Raw genomic sequence first — 18998 nt, forward strand, 5'->3', positions numbered from 1 at the left:
GAGGAAGAAAGAAAAGTTGAACAGAAAAAAGAAACACGTGGCGGCGAGCGACTTGGGAGCATATTTTGAAAATAAGATTCAGGTGTGGTTTGGAAAGTACCGTGAATAAATACTTTTTCTTAAAACTGAAAAAAAAAAATTCAAGTCTTTTTTGTTCCTTTGCCACTTTCTCTGCACACAGCATGTTGAGTTTGAGTGAAAAATTGACGACGATTGATAAAATTGATACACATTATTTGGTGCCGTAATGACCAGGCTTCTTTTTCGCAAAAAAGGGTTCAAAATGAACATAAAAGGAAAAAGTTACCATCGAAGGGAATGCAGTCGCAAAGAAAGGAAGTAACAACAAACCAAACTTAGGAAGAAAACTGAGAGAGAGAGAGAGAGAGAGAGAGAGAGAAAGAGAGAGAGAGAGGAAGAAAGAGGGAGAGAGAGAAAAATAAAAAGAAATTGCATCGGTCTGTGAGTACTAGCGTTCGTTTACGGATTATTAAAGTTTGGAAATTTCAAAAAAAAAAAAAAAGAAACACGTCTAATTTGTATCATGGGCTATACTGAGTGACTCGTAAAAACATTTTTATTTGTAAATTTTAAAACCGTATCTGGTGCGAAATATTAAAGTTAAAAGTCATCTTTAATTTTAAAAACCTGCAAAAAATTGCTTGACGGTCAAGTAAAACACTTGATGTTCACGGAATATTATTCTTTTGAAAGTGAAACATAGACACAGAGGTTGCATTGCCGCTGTGGTAGTAAGATAAAAATGTCCACTAACATTTAAGGCACTTACAATCTTCGGATACATAAATGGTTGGGGTTGATGACGGTTCGTAGACAGTCCTAATTCTACCAAGAAAATTCGGACAACAAATCAGGTTTTCCGGTAGAACGTTATTTAGCAACAAAAGATGAATTTCGTAACGGCGCTTCTGAGGGTTCGGTTTAGGAAGGAGGTAGATTAGTGGAAAGTAAAAGAGAATAAACAGAGTGCTTGTGTTGGATGGGATGATAAGGTCAAACCGTATTGTGATGAAAAAGAGGAAAATGCAATAATTGTTGCATAATGTTGACATCCGATTACATCGGGAGCACGGGTATTGCCTCTGGTAATTTGGGTCCGGTGTAAACCGTGTCTCGAATAAGGTTTTCACGAGGGGCTTTTTAGTTAGGAAACAAAATGCACCATAAGACCAAGTAAAATGTTAAATTAACTAGCGTTATCTCGAATAAACATATATATATATATATATATACATATATATGTATATATACATATATATACACATATATATATGCATATATACACATATATACATATATATACATATATATATGCATATATACATATATATATGCATATATATACATATATATATGCATATATATACATATATATATATGCATATATATACATATATATGCATATATATACATATATATGCATATATATATACATATATATACATATATATATACATATATATGCATATATATATGCATATATATGCATATATATACATATATATATGCATATATATACATATATATATATATATATATATATATATATATATATATATATATATATATATATATATATATATATATATATATATATATAGCTGTTTTGACCCCAATACATAGTTCAAGCAAAATAAATTGTCTTGGATTTTATTAAAATAACTTCCAATGCATAATGTTTGATAATTCATTTATTTTTTTCATTATCGTTTATGCTTTAAATTCTGTTTATTTAAACATGACGAAAGTCATAAATCTGTGACGTGATGCCTAAGCTAGAATTATTTTATTAAGATAATGTTTCAATGACATACAGATTTTTAGCGTGCTTATTAAACTACATACTATTAAACAGATCTACAGAATTCTGACCCCCTTATTAAACTACTTATGATAGATATATCAGAGCTTCAAAGTTTATATTCTCATTAAACTAATTACTATTAAAAATATCGGATCTGCAAACTTTATAACATCGTTATTAAACCATAAAAATAGCAGAGCTTAAAATTGTTATAACGTCGTTATTCAACTACTTACCATTAAAAATATCGGGGCTACAAATTTCCAGCAAAGTCTCCAGTAAATACCTGGTCGAAAGCCCATCATAGATTCAATATCATCGGAGAATTTGTCAACACCTAACAAAAAACAAAAACATAAAGTTGTTCATTATTAGCTTTTTTTTTTGTAAAATGACTAATGAATTAGTCAAAAGACGTGGAAAATTTACAAAGAAATTGTATAAATAATTAATGGCCGGATTGTGCAAGATATTAAACGTGAATGAATTTGCCGAAACATATATTTGTTGTAGCATTGGATGTTAGGCTAAGGGTAAAAAACAAGAAGTGTTCTAGACAAGTGGTCAGAAAGGTTAGCAGGAATTAGCATCCAGTATCGTGAGAACGGGAATCTCTGATACAAGTAGAGAAAGGGTGAGATTGTTCGAATCAAGAAAAAATGTGAGTGTGAAAAGTCAGTTAAATATAAATAAAAGAAAAAAAAATCTAAAGTAAGTCTCGTTCTTCCCGTGCTTTTTTATTTTCAAGTTGTTAGATATTGACCGGACCCCGATGGTCGATTATTATTATGAAAGAAATAAAACAATTAGTTTCTGGGAAATGTGTATTCACAGTTTGGAATGTTTATTCAGGAATTTAACTCATGAATGAAATAAATAAAGTCGATTTAGGAATTTTAAAATAGATTGGAATTTGCTTAGTTAAATAAACAATGTTTTAGCTTGCGTTAATGACACGCGATTTGATCTACTTTGCTGACGTAATAGTTAATTAGCGGACGACCCGGTTGGACGCGGACAGGAGAACGGGTGGAGATGTAAAAGGGGGACGCAGCGTGCGAAACTGCAAAAGAGAATTCATAGAACGAATAAAACCCATGTAAAATATAACTTGTGTTATGGCGTTCTTTTAGGAGTTTGAACCAATAAGAAGGTATGTGATTCTTTTGACCTGAAACAAACATACTAATACGCAATTGTTATCGTTTAATTATAAAAAGTTGTCTATGAAAGTTTATGTGTCATGATTGTTGACTACGTGTTTTTGTGAAAAAGCAGCCGAATACACAATGGACATTTTACATGCAGGACACTGTTATATACATCACCAGATGGTTGACACAAGTAAGAAATACACACACGTATATATATATATATATATATATATATATATATATATATATATAATATATATATATATATATATATATATATTTAATTTAAAAAATAATATTAAGTGAAAGACGTCAAAACTATATTAAAATTACTTATTAGTTGAATATGGATGTCTATGCGTTGTGAAAAAAAATAATATAAATAAAGTTAATTTCGTTAGATTTGTTCCAAGGGAGATACTCTGTCTCACTTTATTAAGTAAATTTCATTGTTGACAATTACGATATAAAAGAGTTTTCAGATTATTTTAAAACTTAACAAAACGTAAGTATAGTTTTTGAATTGTATGATTTTAAAAATTATAATTATAAGGATTGATAAGTTTGATTGTAATAGCTAATAGATTTGAATTATGTATAGTTTTCAATTCGGATCAATTTATTAGTCATGATAACTGACCGAAATGATCAATCGTTTTTTTTTTTTTTAGCTTAGTTTAGTTTCGTATATATACACACATGTATAATAGTTTAGTTTGTATTTTCATAAGTATGTATATACAACTTAGAAATAATAAAGTTATTAATTATTAAATTGAACATTTTGGTAGAAGATGCAGAATTAATTAAAATTGTTAGTACGAATAGTTGGGTTTGATGACTTTGTTTGATAAAAATTCAATATGGCGTAATGGAAAAATATAAAGGTATCTGCAGCTTCTCTTCCAATTTTCGGATTTTTACCATGTCAAATCACATTCCAATTCCTTTTGACGGATTGATTGTTGTTATTTCTTCTGATGAGTTAAGGGCATAATAGATTCACTGATCTTGCGCTACGAAACAGATACTGTCAAGAATTGTATAAGTCAACTGAATTAAGGGAATAAATTATAAGATGGTCAACATCATGAATTTTGGAATATAAATTCTTGTCATTTATTCTCTCTCTCTCTCTCTCTCTCTCTCTCTCTCTCTCTCTATATATATATATATATATATATATATATATATATATATAGTAAGTTATAAATATATATATGGCAATAACGCTACATAGAATATTCCGCGTTTCATTCTCGTGAGAAAACGTTAGGCTTATGCAAAGAGTTGTGGTTACCTCGCGTTTTTTATATGCACAGTCTATTGAATTTTTAGTTAGCCAATCAGCTTCCTAGTTTCCATATGCATAAATAATTATACATATATGTATATACACTAAAGTTATATCCGAATTATAGAAAAAAATCGCATACCTTATGTCGTGGTCGTTTTTTTTTAAAATATCTTAATTACAATTAGGTTGAAAATAGGTCAGCTTACTTAGATAGCTACTCTTCCCATGAAAAGCACGCACCAAGGAAGGGGGGGACATAAGGTCAATTATGCCTTTGTCCTGAAAGTGCCCATCCATTGGCTGATTAAGATGGAAACTAGGAAGCTGATTGGCTAACTAAAAGTTCAACAGACTGTGCATATAGAAAAACGGGACGTAACCACAACTCTTTGCATAAGCCTGACGATTTCTCAAAGCAAATACGCATAACATTGTATTTTCGTATATTAATTTATGTGATTAAATGAAGTAGTCATATATATATATATATATATATATATATATATATATATATATATATATATATATATATACACCGGCTACATAACACAGTTACGAGTTATATAGTATTAATACTAGTTGCAATATCCCATTTTGTTTATAATGAACTATTCCAATCTTATATTCTTTACAGACAAGTACAAACACTACTCGCATGACAATGTTTAAGACTGTAGATATTAATAAATAAGTTCTAATCACGCGAAAAGTTTGTCTTTTCATTTAGTTGTTGATATCGAAAATAAAGAAAAATATTTTCCTATATTTTTCGAGATGAACCCTCAAATGAATAGACAGAAATTTCGCCTGATGAGAACTTAAATTTTAATAACTACATTTTGATACATTACGATGCTAGTGTAGTGAAAGATGTATGTCTCTTTATAAATAAATATTAATTTGAATAGGTTTGTTAAGTATTGTGCACCATTATAAAACGCCGGTGAATTTTGATCCTACGAATATATACCATGAACGTGAACTATATATATATATATATATATATATATATATATATATATATATATATATATATATATATATATATATGCTTATATTTAGGCAGCATTTTATCATTTAAACAGACATTGTTAAAGACAACACAAAGCTTTTGTTTTGTAAAACCTTTTTTTATTTTTTACAAAACAGAAGCTTTCCGTTGTCTTTAACAATGTTTGTCTGTCTGTCTGTCTGTCTGTCTCTCTCTCTCTCATATATATATATATATATATATATATATATATATATATATATATATATATACTAGCATTTAAACCCGGCGTTGTCCGGGTGTTTGGAGGTGTATATTGAGCCCCCGCCCCCCCAAAAAGCGGTCAATTTTTTTAATTTGACCCCTATTATGACCCCTTAACATTTATTGTTTTGGACTCAAATCAAGTTATTAAGTTAGATCCATGTCCAAGGAACCCATATCTAAAATTTCAAGTGTTTAGACCCAAAATTGTCGGAGGAGGTTGGTAGAGTTCTAAAGGGTCAAATCGTTGAACTTTGACCTCTTAACAGCCAAATTTCTGGCCGAAGACGGATTACAAAGATTTTCCCAAATCTCAGATAGCTTAGGTTATTAAATATTAGAGAAAATTTCTGTCTACGTATTTTCGTTAGGATTTTACTAGTTTCTTTATAAGCTTCCTTGCGTCTAATTTAACCGCAGTAATAGCTTTATACCCGAATATTTTCTGATCCGTCCAGGTCTATGTTCATGAGAATGAGCCCTCTTTAACATAATTGCTGGTTACATTGGGTTTACATCTAGGAAACCAATCTATGCAAACATTATACATATAACTTCTTTTCCATATATATATATATATAAATAAAGATATATATATATATCTTTATATATATATATATATATATATATATATATATATATATATATATATATATATATATATATATATCGTACAGACGGTCGGGTTTCAATCCTGGCTTGAGGTAGTTACCTGTCTAGCCGCACTGATGAACTGTGAAACAGCGAAACACTACTGTATGTGGATGACTATATATATATATATATGCACACACACACATATATATACGCACATACACATATATACACACATACACACACACACACACACACACATATATATATATATATATATATATATATATATAGAGAGAGAGAGAGAGAGAGGGGGTAGATTGAGCGAGAGAGAAGGAGATACTGTATAAAATAAGAGAGGGTAAAAGTGATAGATATAATCTTAATAAGGAATCGGTTTAAAATAGAATCATTAAAGTTTTTCTTTCAAACATAACTAAATCCTAAAAGTGAGGATATTTTGGCATGCATTTTGCATGATTAGAAATTATAGGATCAAGATTTCAGGAAACAAACGTTTATTAACACTTTTTTAGTACAATAATAGATTCTTTGAATGGAATCCATAGAAGACGAGCAATTTGCTGACTTACCGTAGCAATATGATATGATAATACTTTCAAAAAATACTGCAAATAGAATGGAATAACCAGCAGCATATCTATCCATTAGGTGTACGACATAGGCGCCTCCCTGCAAAAAGTAAACATCACCATAGCAAGTTAATTAAATAAAACGAGATTTTAAACAATTAAAAAAAATGCAAATGTATGTTTTCAGAAAACTGGTAAAAAAATATAATGCTTGAAACTCGCCACTTTCGACTTAGAAGTAATTCAGAAGAAAGCGTTGAATGGCGACAATCATTTCCTTTTGTATTTTAGGGCAACACACACACACACACACACACACACACACACACACACACACATCAAACTGATTTTTTTTTTCATAAAAACCTTAGGTATGTAATTTTTATTACAAATATTTTTCATATGTTTTTTTTTTATAAATACTCAAAGGGATTTATTTTACATATACAATTTAATTACGAAAAAATATTTTTGTACAAATGTGAAAATATATTTTTAAATACATAAATATTTCTTTACACACACACACACACACACACACACACACACACACACACACACACACACACACACACACACACACACATATATATATATATGTGTGTGTGTGTGTGTGTGTGTGTGTATATATTTGCTAATAGATATGCGCTTTTTTCCCAAAATATGAATTTATTATTTTTGTAGTAAATAATTAAATATGTTTTCTTTCCATGCATATTTAATAGCGAAAATATGTTTTTGTCTAAAAATAATTGATACTTATACATTTTGAAAGCCATTCTTAACACGGATAGTTTTGGGGGCTTTGTTAAATCTCCAAAATACCATTCTAATTTTTTGAACGTATCCATTTCGGTAGTCTTTTAAATATATGTTAATAAAACATAGATGTGAAATTATTTCCGGAAGTGGCGAGTCTCTGGCGTTTTGCCAGACAACCTGCTTTTTCGTAATAATAATAGTAGTAGTAGTAGTAATAGTAGTAGTAGTAGTAGTAGTAGTAGTTAACGTAGTCTGTCCATCTCACTTTCTCTTTCTTCATAGTAGGGTTGTAATTGTTTTCTTGCGTACTAGATGGCAGCGGGCATATAACAACAGCACACATTTTTGCTTTGGATGCCAGTGTTCTCAGATAAGTTTTGTATCGATAATCGAAATAATCCGATATAAGGTGATTTGACCACTTTACACAGCCTAACATCACAAACCGAAAGGCCCGATATATAAAATGGGCAGTAGGTTCTTTGATATGACAGTGACGCATTCGAAATAATTTCTTCTGTTTAAAGCACTATTTAACAATTGAAGCATAATACTTGACTTTTTGTTTTTAAACTTATTTAATTCATTATATATAAAAAATAATTTTATAAAATCAACAGTAATTTCTCTGCAGTTCAATGTAAACTACAATGTATTGTGGACTAATCAATGCGGGGACGCATGTGGTACCTTTTCCCGGTGCACCACGATGGGTCCCCAACTAGAGCAGGTAATTAATCGATTTGATTAAAAAATGGTCGATTTCACTGATTTCGATGACAATAAAAATATAGGCGCATAAAACATTCGTTGATAATCATTTAATGGCGAGCAACTTCGACTCTCCGTGCTAATATATATATATATATATATATATATATATATATATATATATATATATATATATATTAGCACGGAGAGTCGAAGTTGCTATATATATATATATAAGTACCACATATGTATATATATATATATATATATATATATATATATATATATTGCTTTTACAAAAAACTTACAACATTTAATCGGAAATCCTCATGTTTGAGTCCCCACTCTATAATAAAGAGTAATATATATATATATATATATATATATATATATATATATATATATATATATATATATATATATATATATAATGAATTATGGGCGACTTTCTAAGTAAATAAAAATGAGCTTCGAGACGAAGCCACTATTTAAATGAATTTATCGTTAAAAAAACAACAGCGACAACAAATCTAAACTTATAAGTGATAACAATAAAACAGTGGAGTCATCTAGGAGTTCGTGGCGGAATGATTAACGCGCCGGATTGTGATGCACATGGTTCGGAGTTCGATTCCTAGAAACAGTCAAGCTACGCTGACGAGAGGTAGTTATTTAGAACATGCATGCACGTAGATTACTGTTTTAAAAATAAATAGAATGTTATATACGTCCAAATAAATTATGGGCGACTTTCTAAATAAATAAAAAATGAGCTCTGAGGCGAAACCACAATTAACCGTATTTATCGTTAAAAAGAACAAATCTCTCTCTCTCTCTCTCTCTCTCTCTCTCTCTAAGCCTCTGGACTTTATTAAAGGAAGACTAAAAATCGCTGCTATAATTTCAAATGTTCTGAAATAACAGCAACGGGAGACTTTTCCTATGTTACCCCCCACCCTCTTTTTACAAATATCTCCAGCATCAAATTTGCCTTATAGACTGTGAAATTTACTTCATCCATGAAAACGAAAGAGAGGAGATATGAGAAATATTTGGAATCAAGTTTCCCGTTGCTGTTATTTCAGATCATTTGACACCATACCAGCAAGTTATAGTCTCGCCTCCATCAAGACCAGAAATTTTTGGGAATATAAGATATTTTGTAATTCATATGTGAAACTAGGAAAACAAAAGACTATGATTGAAACTTTTTATTTCTGTAAAAATGTGCCAAAAATAGGCTCTGGAATGTGCGATCTTAAGGGCAAATGTCACATAGCCCATTACACAATTCAGGTCATTACCTTTCCCGCGATCCTTCATTTGTTAAATTCTAATCAATAGGCGCTGAGATTTGGAACTTATAAAATCCTCAAAAAGGGTGTTTTCCTCAGCTTGGGAGAGGTGCTAGGTGCTAGTCTAGCGACACTGATGAATTGTGATACGACGAAACAGGACTGTATGTCGATGGCTACAAATTTTAAGCCCTCCTCTTTGGGTAGAGCACTGTCGTAATTAATCTCAACCGCTGCTTAATTGGCTGAAAAATGCGAGGCTCGCTGTTTGTTTACAAATAAGCGGTTAGAGCACTGTAATAGTCGTGGACGAATGTTTGTTTAAATAGACATTTGGCGAGATAATTTACGCGTGCCGCTTCCGTGGGTCGATCGGTAGAACGGTTTACTGTCAACGCGATGGTACTAGGTTCAATCCTCGACTTGGGAGAGGTGCTAGTCTAGCGGAACTGATGAGTTGTGATACAACGAAACAGGATTGTATGTCGATGACTACAAATATACAAACATATATATATATATATACATATATATGTACATACATATATACATAAATATATACATATATATGTACATACACACACACATTATATATATATATATATACTGATAGCCAAATTGAATATTGAAATGCTCATATTTTGGTTCTATGGGACAAAGCTACATGAAAATTTTCATAATACTATTCTATGGTTAAAATTTTGTGACAATTAATAAAAAAACAACCCTATATTTTATAACCAATAAAATATCCCCAAATTTGCCTACATTTGTCTATATAGTGTCCAGCAGGCCAGCTTCAGTTTTGCTGCTGCAGTTGTCTCCCGTTTTGCCTTGCCAGCCCATTAATATATATATATATATATATATATATATATATATATATATATATATATATATATATATATATAGCTACATAGTAAGGGACTAGACGTTTTCCGATACTACTCAACTTGCCAGATCATATATATGTGTGTGCATTGTGTGTGTATGTGTGTGTGTATGACGTGTGTATTTGTAAATATTTATGAGCCCAAATTATGCATCTACGTTCATGTATGTTTGTATTTCCGTTCGTATTGTCTCTAGGGTGTTGAGTGTATACGTGTGTTCATCTAGCTTGTCTAATATTCGTCATATGTGCGTGTGTAGGTCTGTGTATATGTGTGCGTGTGTATGTGTGTGTGTGTGTGTGACCGTTTACACGTATACGTTGCACATATAGATACAATTCCCACAGGACATATAATAATTTGTAACAGTTCCTTACTTGACGAATAAACGTCTTTGTCTGCTTCGTACCAGACAAAGGAAAAACATACCTTTTTTTATAGTTGCAACACATTAACATATTGTTCTGGATATGCTCCTGAAAATGCAAACCATTTTCTCCTCAGAATACCGAAGACAATGAATCATGACACACATTAAACATTTATTCATGGTTGCAACTTTTTGTGCTCTCAGAGTGCACGCTGTTTCTTTTTGGTGATTACATCTAGCTATCTTTCCATCCAAATGCTTCTATGACTCTCGACATTAACTCTCAGATTCAAACTTGTAACTGGTCTTTTCTCCGACTAACTGACTGTCCCACTCTCTTACTAACTCTACGTGTATCAATCTCTTCTTTAGTTTGATTCACATACGTCACTACTCAGGCCTTTAACACGGTCACTGTTTTGATCAAAATTCTATTTTACCAAGTTAAAATTCCTGACACTTTTTAGCGTACATTTCATCTTTCCAAATTCCAATGTTTTAACTTTAAAACACCCCTCTTTGTTATCGAAAAACTTTCTTTGAATCTTTCCTATTTCATAATATCTAGATTTCCATAACAATAATAATTATAATAATCCCCTCCGTCACTTGAAGATGCACGACAGTACTAAAATATATAGCACCATGAGCAAAAGAAAATTACATTAAATGAATAGAAGAAGAAAAAGAGGAAAATCCTTTAAAAAACCATGAATTTATTTTTGAGAACATTCAAAGACATTTTCTATCCAACCACCATCCAACTTTGCGTTGTTATTGGTTAGTTAAATATAGAACTTAATATTGAAGTTCCCTTATGAAATTATTATTTCTTTTCTGTATATCTGAGTGTAATTTGGAGACAATTTACACGCTGAACCGCGAGAAGTTAAGAGTGAGCTTGCGTAATATTAGAAAACGTCTGGTTCCTAAGCAAGAAATTGGTTTTTTATTTGTTTCGTTTTGTTTTGCTGTTCTTTTCAGTTTTTTAATGCCGAATTTTATAATTTGGCTAAAAAAAGTTTTCTGCTTCAAATTATTTACGCGTATATATTCAAATATTTATTCATGGTGCGTATTTTTTTGCGGCATATCAAAACTTTTCGGGTTCAATCATTTTAATAAAAGTTTTTGTTTCAAGTTCTTTTTTTTCATATTTTCAATTATTTATACATGGTGCTTAATTTGATTGTTTAGTAGAGAAAAAAATGCTGTTTTTGTTTTTGGCTTTGCGGAACATGACTGAGTTTTGTAAAGGAACAAAGAAAAAAACAATAAATAACATCAATGTTTGGTATAATTAAGTTAGGAAGCCGATATCTTCAGACAGGTTTATCTGGTAGCACCAGTGTGATAAAGAGGAAAAGACGCTAAGTGAAGTTAGTAGTAGTAGTAGTAGTAGTAATAGGAGGAGGAGGAGGAGAAGTAGAGGAAGAAACGGTTGCTGTTCAATAATGAACACATTTTAAATATAAGATGCACTTTTGTCGAGAGGGCAAGAGAAAAATGACGTTAAATGAATAGAACTTACCGTTTAATAATCAAATATAAAATGCAATTTTTTTCGGAACAGCATATGGCTGGCATAAGTTGATATTACCCTATATTATTTGTTTTTGTGAATGTTGACGTGGTTTTGTAAATAAAAAACACAATTAGAAAAATATAAAACAAGGATTTACCTGGGCACAACTTGCAAGACCGACCACAAAATACACTGTAAATAGCATAGCAACAAAAAGTTCTCGATGTCTTCGCAACCATTGGAATTCATCCGAAAGCGCAGTAAGAATGGCTTCGGAACCGCCGAACTGAAAGGGAAAACAATTTTAAATATTCTGATAGAAGAAAAATAATAAAACGAATGAAGCACTCTTCAGTAGCTGACACATTTTATATAAACATCTCAACCGCGTTCACTCGACTTATGCTTGCATGCCGAATAATTAGAACTGCCGACTGTCGGTACACTAATCTCTAGTCTCTCTAACCACACTGGCGAGCTGTGCTACAGCGAAACAGTTTGTATCTGGATGACTACATATGTTCTAATTTGTTGGCTGAGCAGTCTGATAAGTGGAATCGCCAGCTACTATTAGCGATAATGCAAAGTTTTTTTTTTTTATAAAACAAATAAAGCATTTTTCGGTAGTTGACAATGTTTAAAATTGAGATTTCATTTACTTTTGATTTGGGTCTATTGGCTGATTTGTAAGACGATAAAACGATTGAATGTCGGCACTGCTTTGTGGCACTTGCATATCTAACCACACTGAAGAACTATGGTGCAGTGAAACAGGGTTTCTCCTCTCCCTCACTCTCTATCTGGCTCCCCATCTCTCTTAATATATATGACGAACAACACAGATTCTTTATTAACTGTATCTTCTCATTTTATAAGACTCATCAGAGTGGCTGAACCTAGCGAGAATCTAAGATCATTAAAAGTATCTATATGTCGTTTTCAATCTGGAGGCATCATATTTGTGAGGGGAAATTTTCCCAATTAGCATTTAGATAGAGTTGATGAAACAGCTGTATATGAGGTCTCTCGTAACAGAATAATAAACGGCTGCCACTAAGCGTAAATAAATAGCTTATCGTGCATGTGTATTTCTTTAAAACTATTGTTTTAGTCGACGAGATGACATAATTTGATTTTGAAACAATTCATTTTAAAATTGGTAAATTCGGCGATATCAGGTTAATCACGAAGCATGACCGGGCAATATTATTTTTTAATGTGTGTAGAGGGTGATAACGTACGTACGACCATGAAATATTTTAGCGTTTCATATATATATATATATATATATATATATATATATATATATATATATATATATATATGAAATATTTTAGCGTTTCATATATATATATATATATATATGTATGTATATATATACACATATATATATGTATATATATATGTACATATATATTAGCGTTTATATATGTATGTATGTGTGTGTATGTGTGTGTATGTGTGTCTGTGTATGTATATACTCACAGAACTATCAAGACCAAGGGTAAGCAACATAAGAAAGAATATTAGCGCCCAAAATGTTGCTCCTGGGAGTGTTGCAATTGCTTCTGGGTAGACTACAAATACAAGGCCAGGACCTGAAAAAAAAAGGGATAGAATTAAAGATTATTATAAAAATGTATTTTAAAGATATTTACTAATCTATTCTACATGAACCTATTACTGTTAAAAAGTTATAGTGTTCTTGGAGTTTTGTATTCATGCTAAAACATGTGATTGGTTGACACACACACACAAAAAAGAAATATGCAGAGTAGACGTTACTAAGGCAGTACTTTTTTCGATTTCAGTACCAGTGTAGACCTAAATTATTTAGATATCTCTTTTTTAACGGATTCTCCTTCTGTGCAATCTTTTCATTGTTAACTAAATATTGTTGTACAGCTAAAGATGGAAACTGATATTCGGTTTGGTACCTCTCTATTACCAGAGCTCCAAATTTTCTCCACTATGCTAATACATTGAAAAAGAAAACAATATTTTTTAAAAGTAAAATACTTATGAAATACATTTATAAGCTAAATTACTACGCAATATTATTTGAAATAAACAAATATTTATTTATTTAAAAATTATATTTCGGCAAAATACGCCATCATCAAAATTATATATATATGCAATAACCCTTATCCATGAGTGGCTTCCGGGCCTTGATAAGTGATGATCACTGTGTAAATATATATATATATATATATATATATATATATATATATATATATATATATATATATATAATTTTCTTTCGCGATGACGGTAAATGGAAAAATACAGTTAATAAAGAATTCGCGTGTTGTCCGTCAGCAGTGATATTTTCTAATGCCGGAAGATTATAGTGATTACGCAATATTCTTCCATTCCCCACCTTAGCGAGGAAAAAATATATATATATAAAATTCTGATGATAGAGTATATCATTGAAATATAAATTTTAAACAATAAATATTTGTTGATATTACATAATATTGCGTTGTAATTTGGCTTATAAACGTATTTCATAGTATTTTGTTTAAATTTAAACAACGTTATATCACGATTTATTTTCAATGATTTTTTACTTTTCAATTTAGTCTTGCTTATTGAATCTTCACCAACACTATTTTTTACGTGAAGAATTTTCTTTAACTAGATACATGTTTTATATATTTAAAGAAACTGACACAATATAAAAAATTCATGAATATTAAATAAAATAAAGTGACAATTCATAATTCACATAAAAATGTCAACAATCAGAGTATTCTATATGAGTTCAAAGCGAATTATTTTTTGCTTAAAATACATTTTTTTTACCAATAAAACAAGACGTGAATACATTCATCGTGGTTAATTACGCTCTCATGCCAATACTATGCAGCTCATTTTTCTACAAAATTTTACAAATATTCTTCTTCGTAGTAAGTACAAAAAGGTAGATGTTAAGTAAAGATGGAACCTTACGTACCCAGGTACCCGCTTAAGGGGCGGGTATAAGTTAGTATAGGATGAAACGATAAAATTGTTTCCCTAAAGAAAACAACACTAAAGTTTTATTTGAAATATTCAACTCAGGTAACTTGATTATGTAGTAGAACTGACATCTATTCAATGTAACCGCCTTTACCCTCAATCACTGCCTCGATACGGATGCGGAACTGGGAGCATACCTTTTCCACACCACAAGCACCGGCAGAAGTTCAGCGAATACTCGGCGGATGGCGGCGATCAGGCTGGCTTTGGTATTGTGAAAGATCATGTTGGTGATGCTCTCGACGTATGACCGAATGAAGTAGCTCAGCGGTTCCAGGTTGGGGGAGGAAGGGGAGATAGAGAAGGATACAAGGTCGTAACACTTCTTCTGAAGCCAAGCCTGGGTTTCTTTGTACTTGTAGGCCGGCGCAGAGTCCTGCTGCCATACCCAGGGTTTGCCAGCGGCCCCCTGATTGCACCAGGGGATCACCACACTCTTCAGCACATCCAGGTACACTTTGGTATTGACTTTCAAGGCGGCGTCGTAAAGTTAGTGGAAGAGAACCCCAGCAGGGTGCTCGATTATTAAAAAAAAAAGATCAAAAGTAAGAGCTTATTGCTTTTTATGTGTTACAGATGTGTTACAGAACAACATCAGTACTGTCGGTTTCAAATCCGAACAAAGGGGTCAATATCTGGTTTTTTTGAAGAGAATTTGACATATGCAACCAACTATAGGTTCCGTTTTTTGGATTTGAAACTAATGACACTGGTGTTGTTTTGATCATTTTTAACACACACACACACACACACACACACACACACACACATGTATAGCATGGCGAAAGGAATAATTGTGCACATCAAAAATGACACTTTAATATTTCAGAGCACTGACTGAATAAAATTTTTATACATTTATTTTATAAGATTGCATGGTAATAGTATATGGAAATAAACTTCAATTATACTTAAACCATGTAGCATGGCTTACCTTGTGTAGCAACTTCTGATATAGGAAGGTTAGAGTGCTGCGACATGTAACCAAGAATCATGAAGATTACGAAGCCAGAAAAGAAACTAGTCATACAGTTGACCATACTCGTGAGTAAGGCATCCCTGCGAAAAAAAAATAGAGAAAAAAAGTTGAGATAAGTGTTGAATATTTGGACTGGGTGACAAGGCAAGAAAGGATACCTCTAAAAATTCTGATGTCCTTATGGGTATTTTGACTCTTTCCAGGTGACAGACTGGTAGGGTTATTTCTATTAAAAGAATTTAAATATCAATTTAAGCACATTATCGATAAATATACCGTACTTTGGAGTAATTGCACCAACTAAAAAAAAAAGTGCTCTTTATATGAGTGGTTGCCAAAAGAGCACTTTTAGCTAGTTGGCGCAATTACTCCAAAGTACGGTATATATATATATATATATATATATATATATATATATATATATATATATATATATATATATATATATATATATATATATAATTCACGCAAATTGAATTTTTCACTTATTTTATATTCTCGTTCTAGATATGTGTACAGTAGAACCCCGGTATACGGTGGCCCTAGGTAGAGGTTTTTCAGGTCGCGATGTTGAATACGATGTTTATCCTGCCCCTAGTTACGGTATTTACCCTGTCTTACAGTTTTATTAATAAAGTTATTTTATTATATGCATGTGTATTATATATTGTACTGTATTTTGTTACCAATTTTTAATGCCGCGGTTCTACTTTATTGTATTTAAAAACATTTCGTCTTGACTTAAATTCTCAAAATTTTAATCGTGTTCATCTTGAGGTTTTAAATCTCTTTTCTTTGACAAACATATTCTAAATATAGCCATGATTTTTTTTTCTGATGTTCCGAATGTCTACAATTAAAACCCGTCGCCCACGAAAAAGGAAAAAATACTTAACTACATCGTTGTATTTTAATAATGCATTAATACTGCATTTCTATTTATATCGTTATTTAAACACAGTTGCAAACCACGTTTTGTAATTTATACAGAATAGTCTACTCTGATACATAATTACATTATCGTATTTTATTGTAAAGGGGGACTTATATATTTTTTAAAACTTTAGGACATAAAAGAACTTTATTTAAGTATGATGCTTAATATCTTAATTCTATAGCTTTGCTTGCGTGCTACTTATGTTCACTTGAATCGTTTAGGTCGTTATTGTAAAGTTGAAGTATAATGTATTTAAATTAAACTTTGCATCTTTAAAAATTATATGAAAAAGACCCTCCCTGCTGAGATGCTCATGTACTGACCACAGATTGAAAACAAGTGAAAACATAGCTGCTCATAATGCTGACCGTAACATGTAATCGAAACATTCGTGAAAGGCAAGCTTCTTACCTTTTATTCTTTACTTACTTACTAAGTATTGTAAAGTTATTGAACTTCTATTACGTGCTCTGAATTGCTTGATACTTCTTCACTATTTTGAATCTCTTATCATTCCTTGACTAAGAATATGCTTAAATATAAGGCCTATACTTGCTGTAAGTATATGGTTCCTTATGTATGATACTGAAATAACTGGAACATTTCTTTTCTAAATATCGATTTAAAAAGACTTGTTACTTTGCCTCCAAGACGACTGCGTGTGTCTGTTTTGCATAATAAACAATAAATCCTTATAATCCTGAATCTTACTCTAATTCCTGTATATTACATACGGTATTCTTTTATTTTCTTTGTTTTTCTTTACACAGTTAACTATAATGCTTTACTTGAACATATAATCGTAACCGTAAATTGACATTTTATGTACTTCAGAATCTAATTATATGTGATTTTTAAGCCTTTAAACTGTCTACTCCTTACTATGTTCGAAGTGTGTGTGTGTGTGTGTGTGTGTGCGTGCCTGTGTGTGGGTACGAGTGTGTGTGCGTGACTTTGTGCGTGTGTGCGTGAGTAGGTGTATCAGAATTTTTGTAGGAATTTTTGACACCCCTAACATGAAACTGCGACTAAAATACAAAAAAACTCGTAATTTTTCTTTTAAAAGTTGGTTGTTTATTTTATTTATAGATTATACTTCCAAAATAAACTATTAAAGTTGTATAAAAAGTAATAGAAATATTATTTTTAATTAAAAGAAAACAGTAATTAAATTAATTGAATTTTATGAGTTCAGTATTTTTCAATTTTTAAACTTTAAAAATCTATCAAAATTTTTCTATTGATTCTATTTTTACGATATTTTCAAAGTCAATGTGAATTTTCATGCTCTTTCCAATAAACCGAATATAATATTTTAGACAAACGTTTGTTTTTTAAATTCCCGCCCCATTTTTTGAAATGTCTATTAAAAAGTAAATAATTAATTTGTGTGCCAAAGTTTTATATATCAAAAATTGAAGAAAAAAGATCAATAATTGGAACATATATTCTAATTTAAAACAAACAAAAAAAAATAATAGTTTTTTGGAAATTTACCTGTAAAGTCCGAAGTTTAAAACCTTTCTTTTTTTTAAACCACGTTGTTTGTATTTTTTTAAATGAAACCTTGGTTCTTTGAAAAAAAATTGGGGTTTAAATTACATTTTTCGAGTAGCTATAAGCTTGGAAACACAGGAGGTCGAATTATTCAATATTTTTCACGAAGTTTCTGACAGACCTAGTGCGTGAGTTTGCGTGTGCGTTTGTGCGTTTCTGCGTGGTGTGTGCGCGAGTGAGTGTGCGTGTTTGTGTTTATTTTGTGTGTGTTTGTGTATGTTTTT

General features: G+C 31.1%; 1 protein-coding gene across 21 annotated transcripts in view; it reads right to left on the reverse strand.

Moving 5' to 3' along the window:
- The window catches only part of LOC145291288 (sodium-dependent dopamine transporter-like), a 458811-nt gene that overhangs the window by 46756 nt on the left and 393057 nt on the right, over positions 1–18998 (reverse strand). For all 21 annotated transcript variants that reach the window (XM_080138406.1, XM_080138214.1, XM_080137880.1 and 18 more), the window contains 5 exons: positions 16236–16360; positions 13760–13872; positions 12432–12560; positions 6719–6818; positions 2062–2162 (listed from right to left, as the gene is read on the reverse strand). In XM_080138406.1, the coding sequence (XP_079994532.1) occupies positions 2062–2162; positions 6719–6818; positions 12432–12560; positions 13760–13872; positions 16236–16360 (568 nt within the window). The remainder of the gene's footprint in view (positions 1–2061; positions 2163–6718; positions 6819–12431; positions 12561–13759; positions 13873–16235; positions 16361–18998) is intronic.

Source organism: Euprymna scolopes, chromosome 1, assembly GCF_053919585.1.
Source record: "Euprymna scolopes isolate OS-2025 chromosome 1, ASM5391958v1, whole genome shotgun sequence".
Lineage (NCBI taxonomy): Eukaryota > Metazoa > Mollusca > Cephalopoda > Sepiida > Sepiolidae > Euprymna > Euprymna scolopes.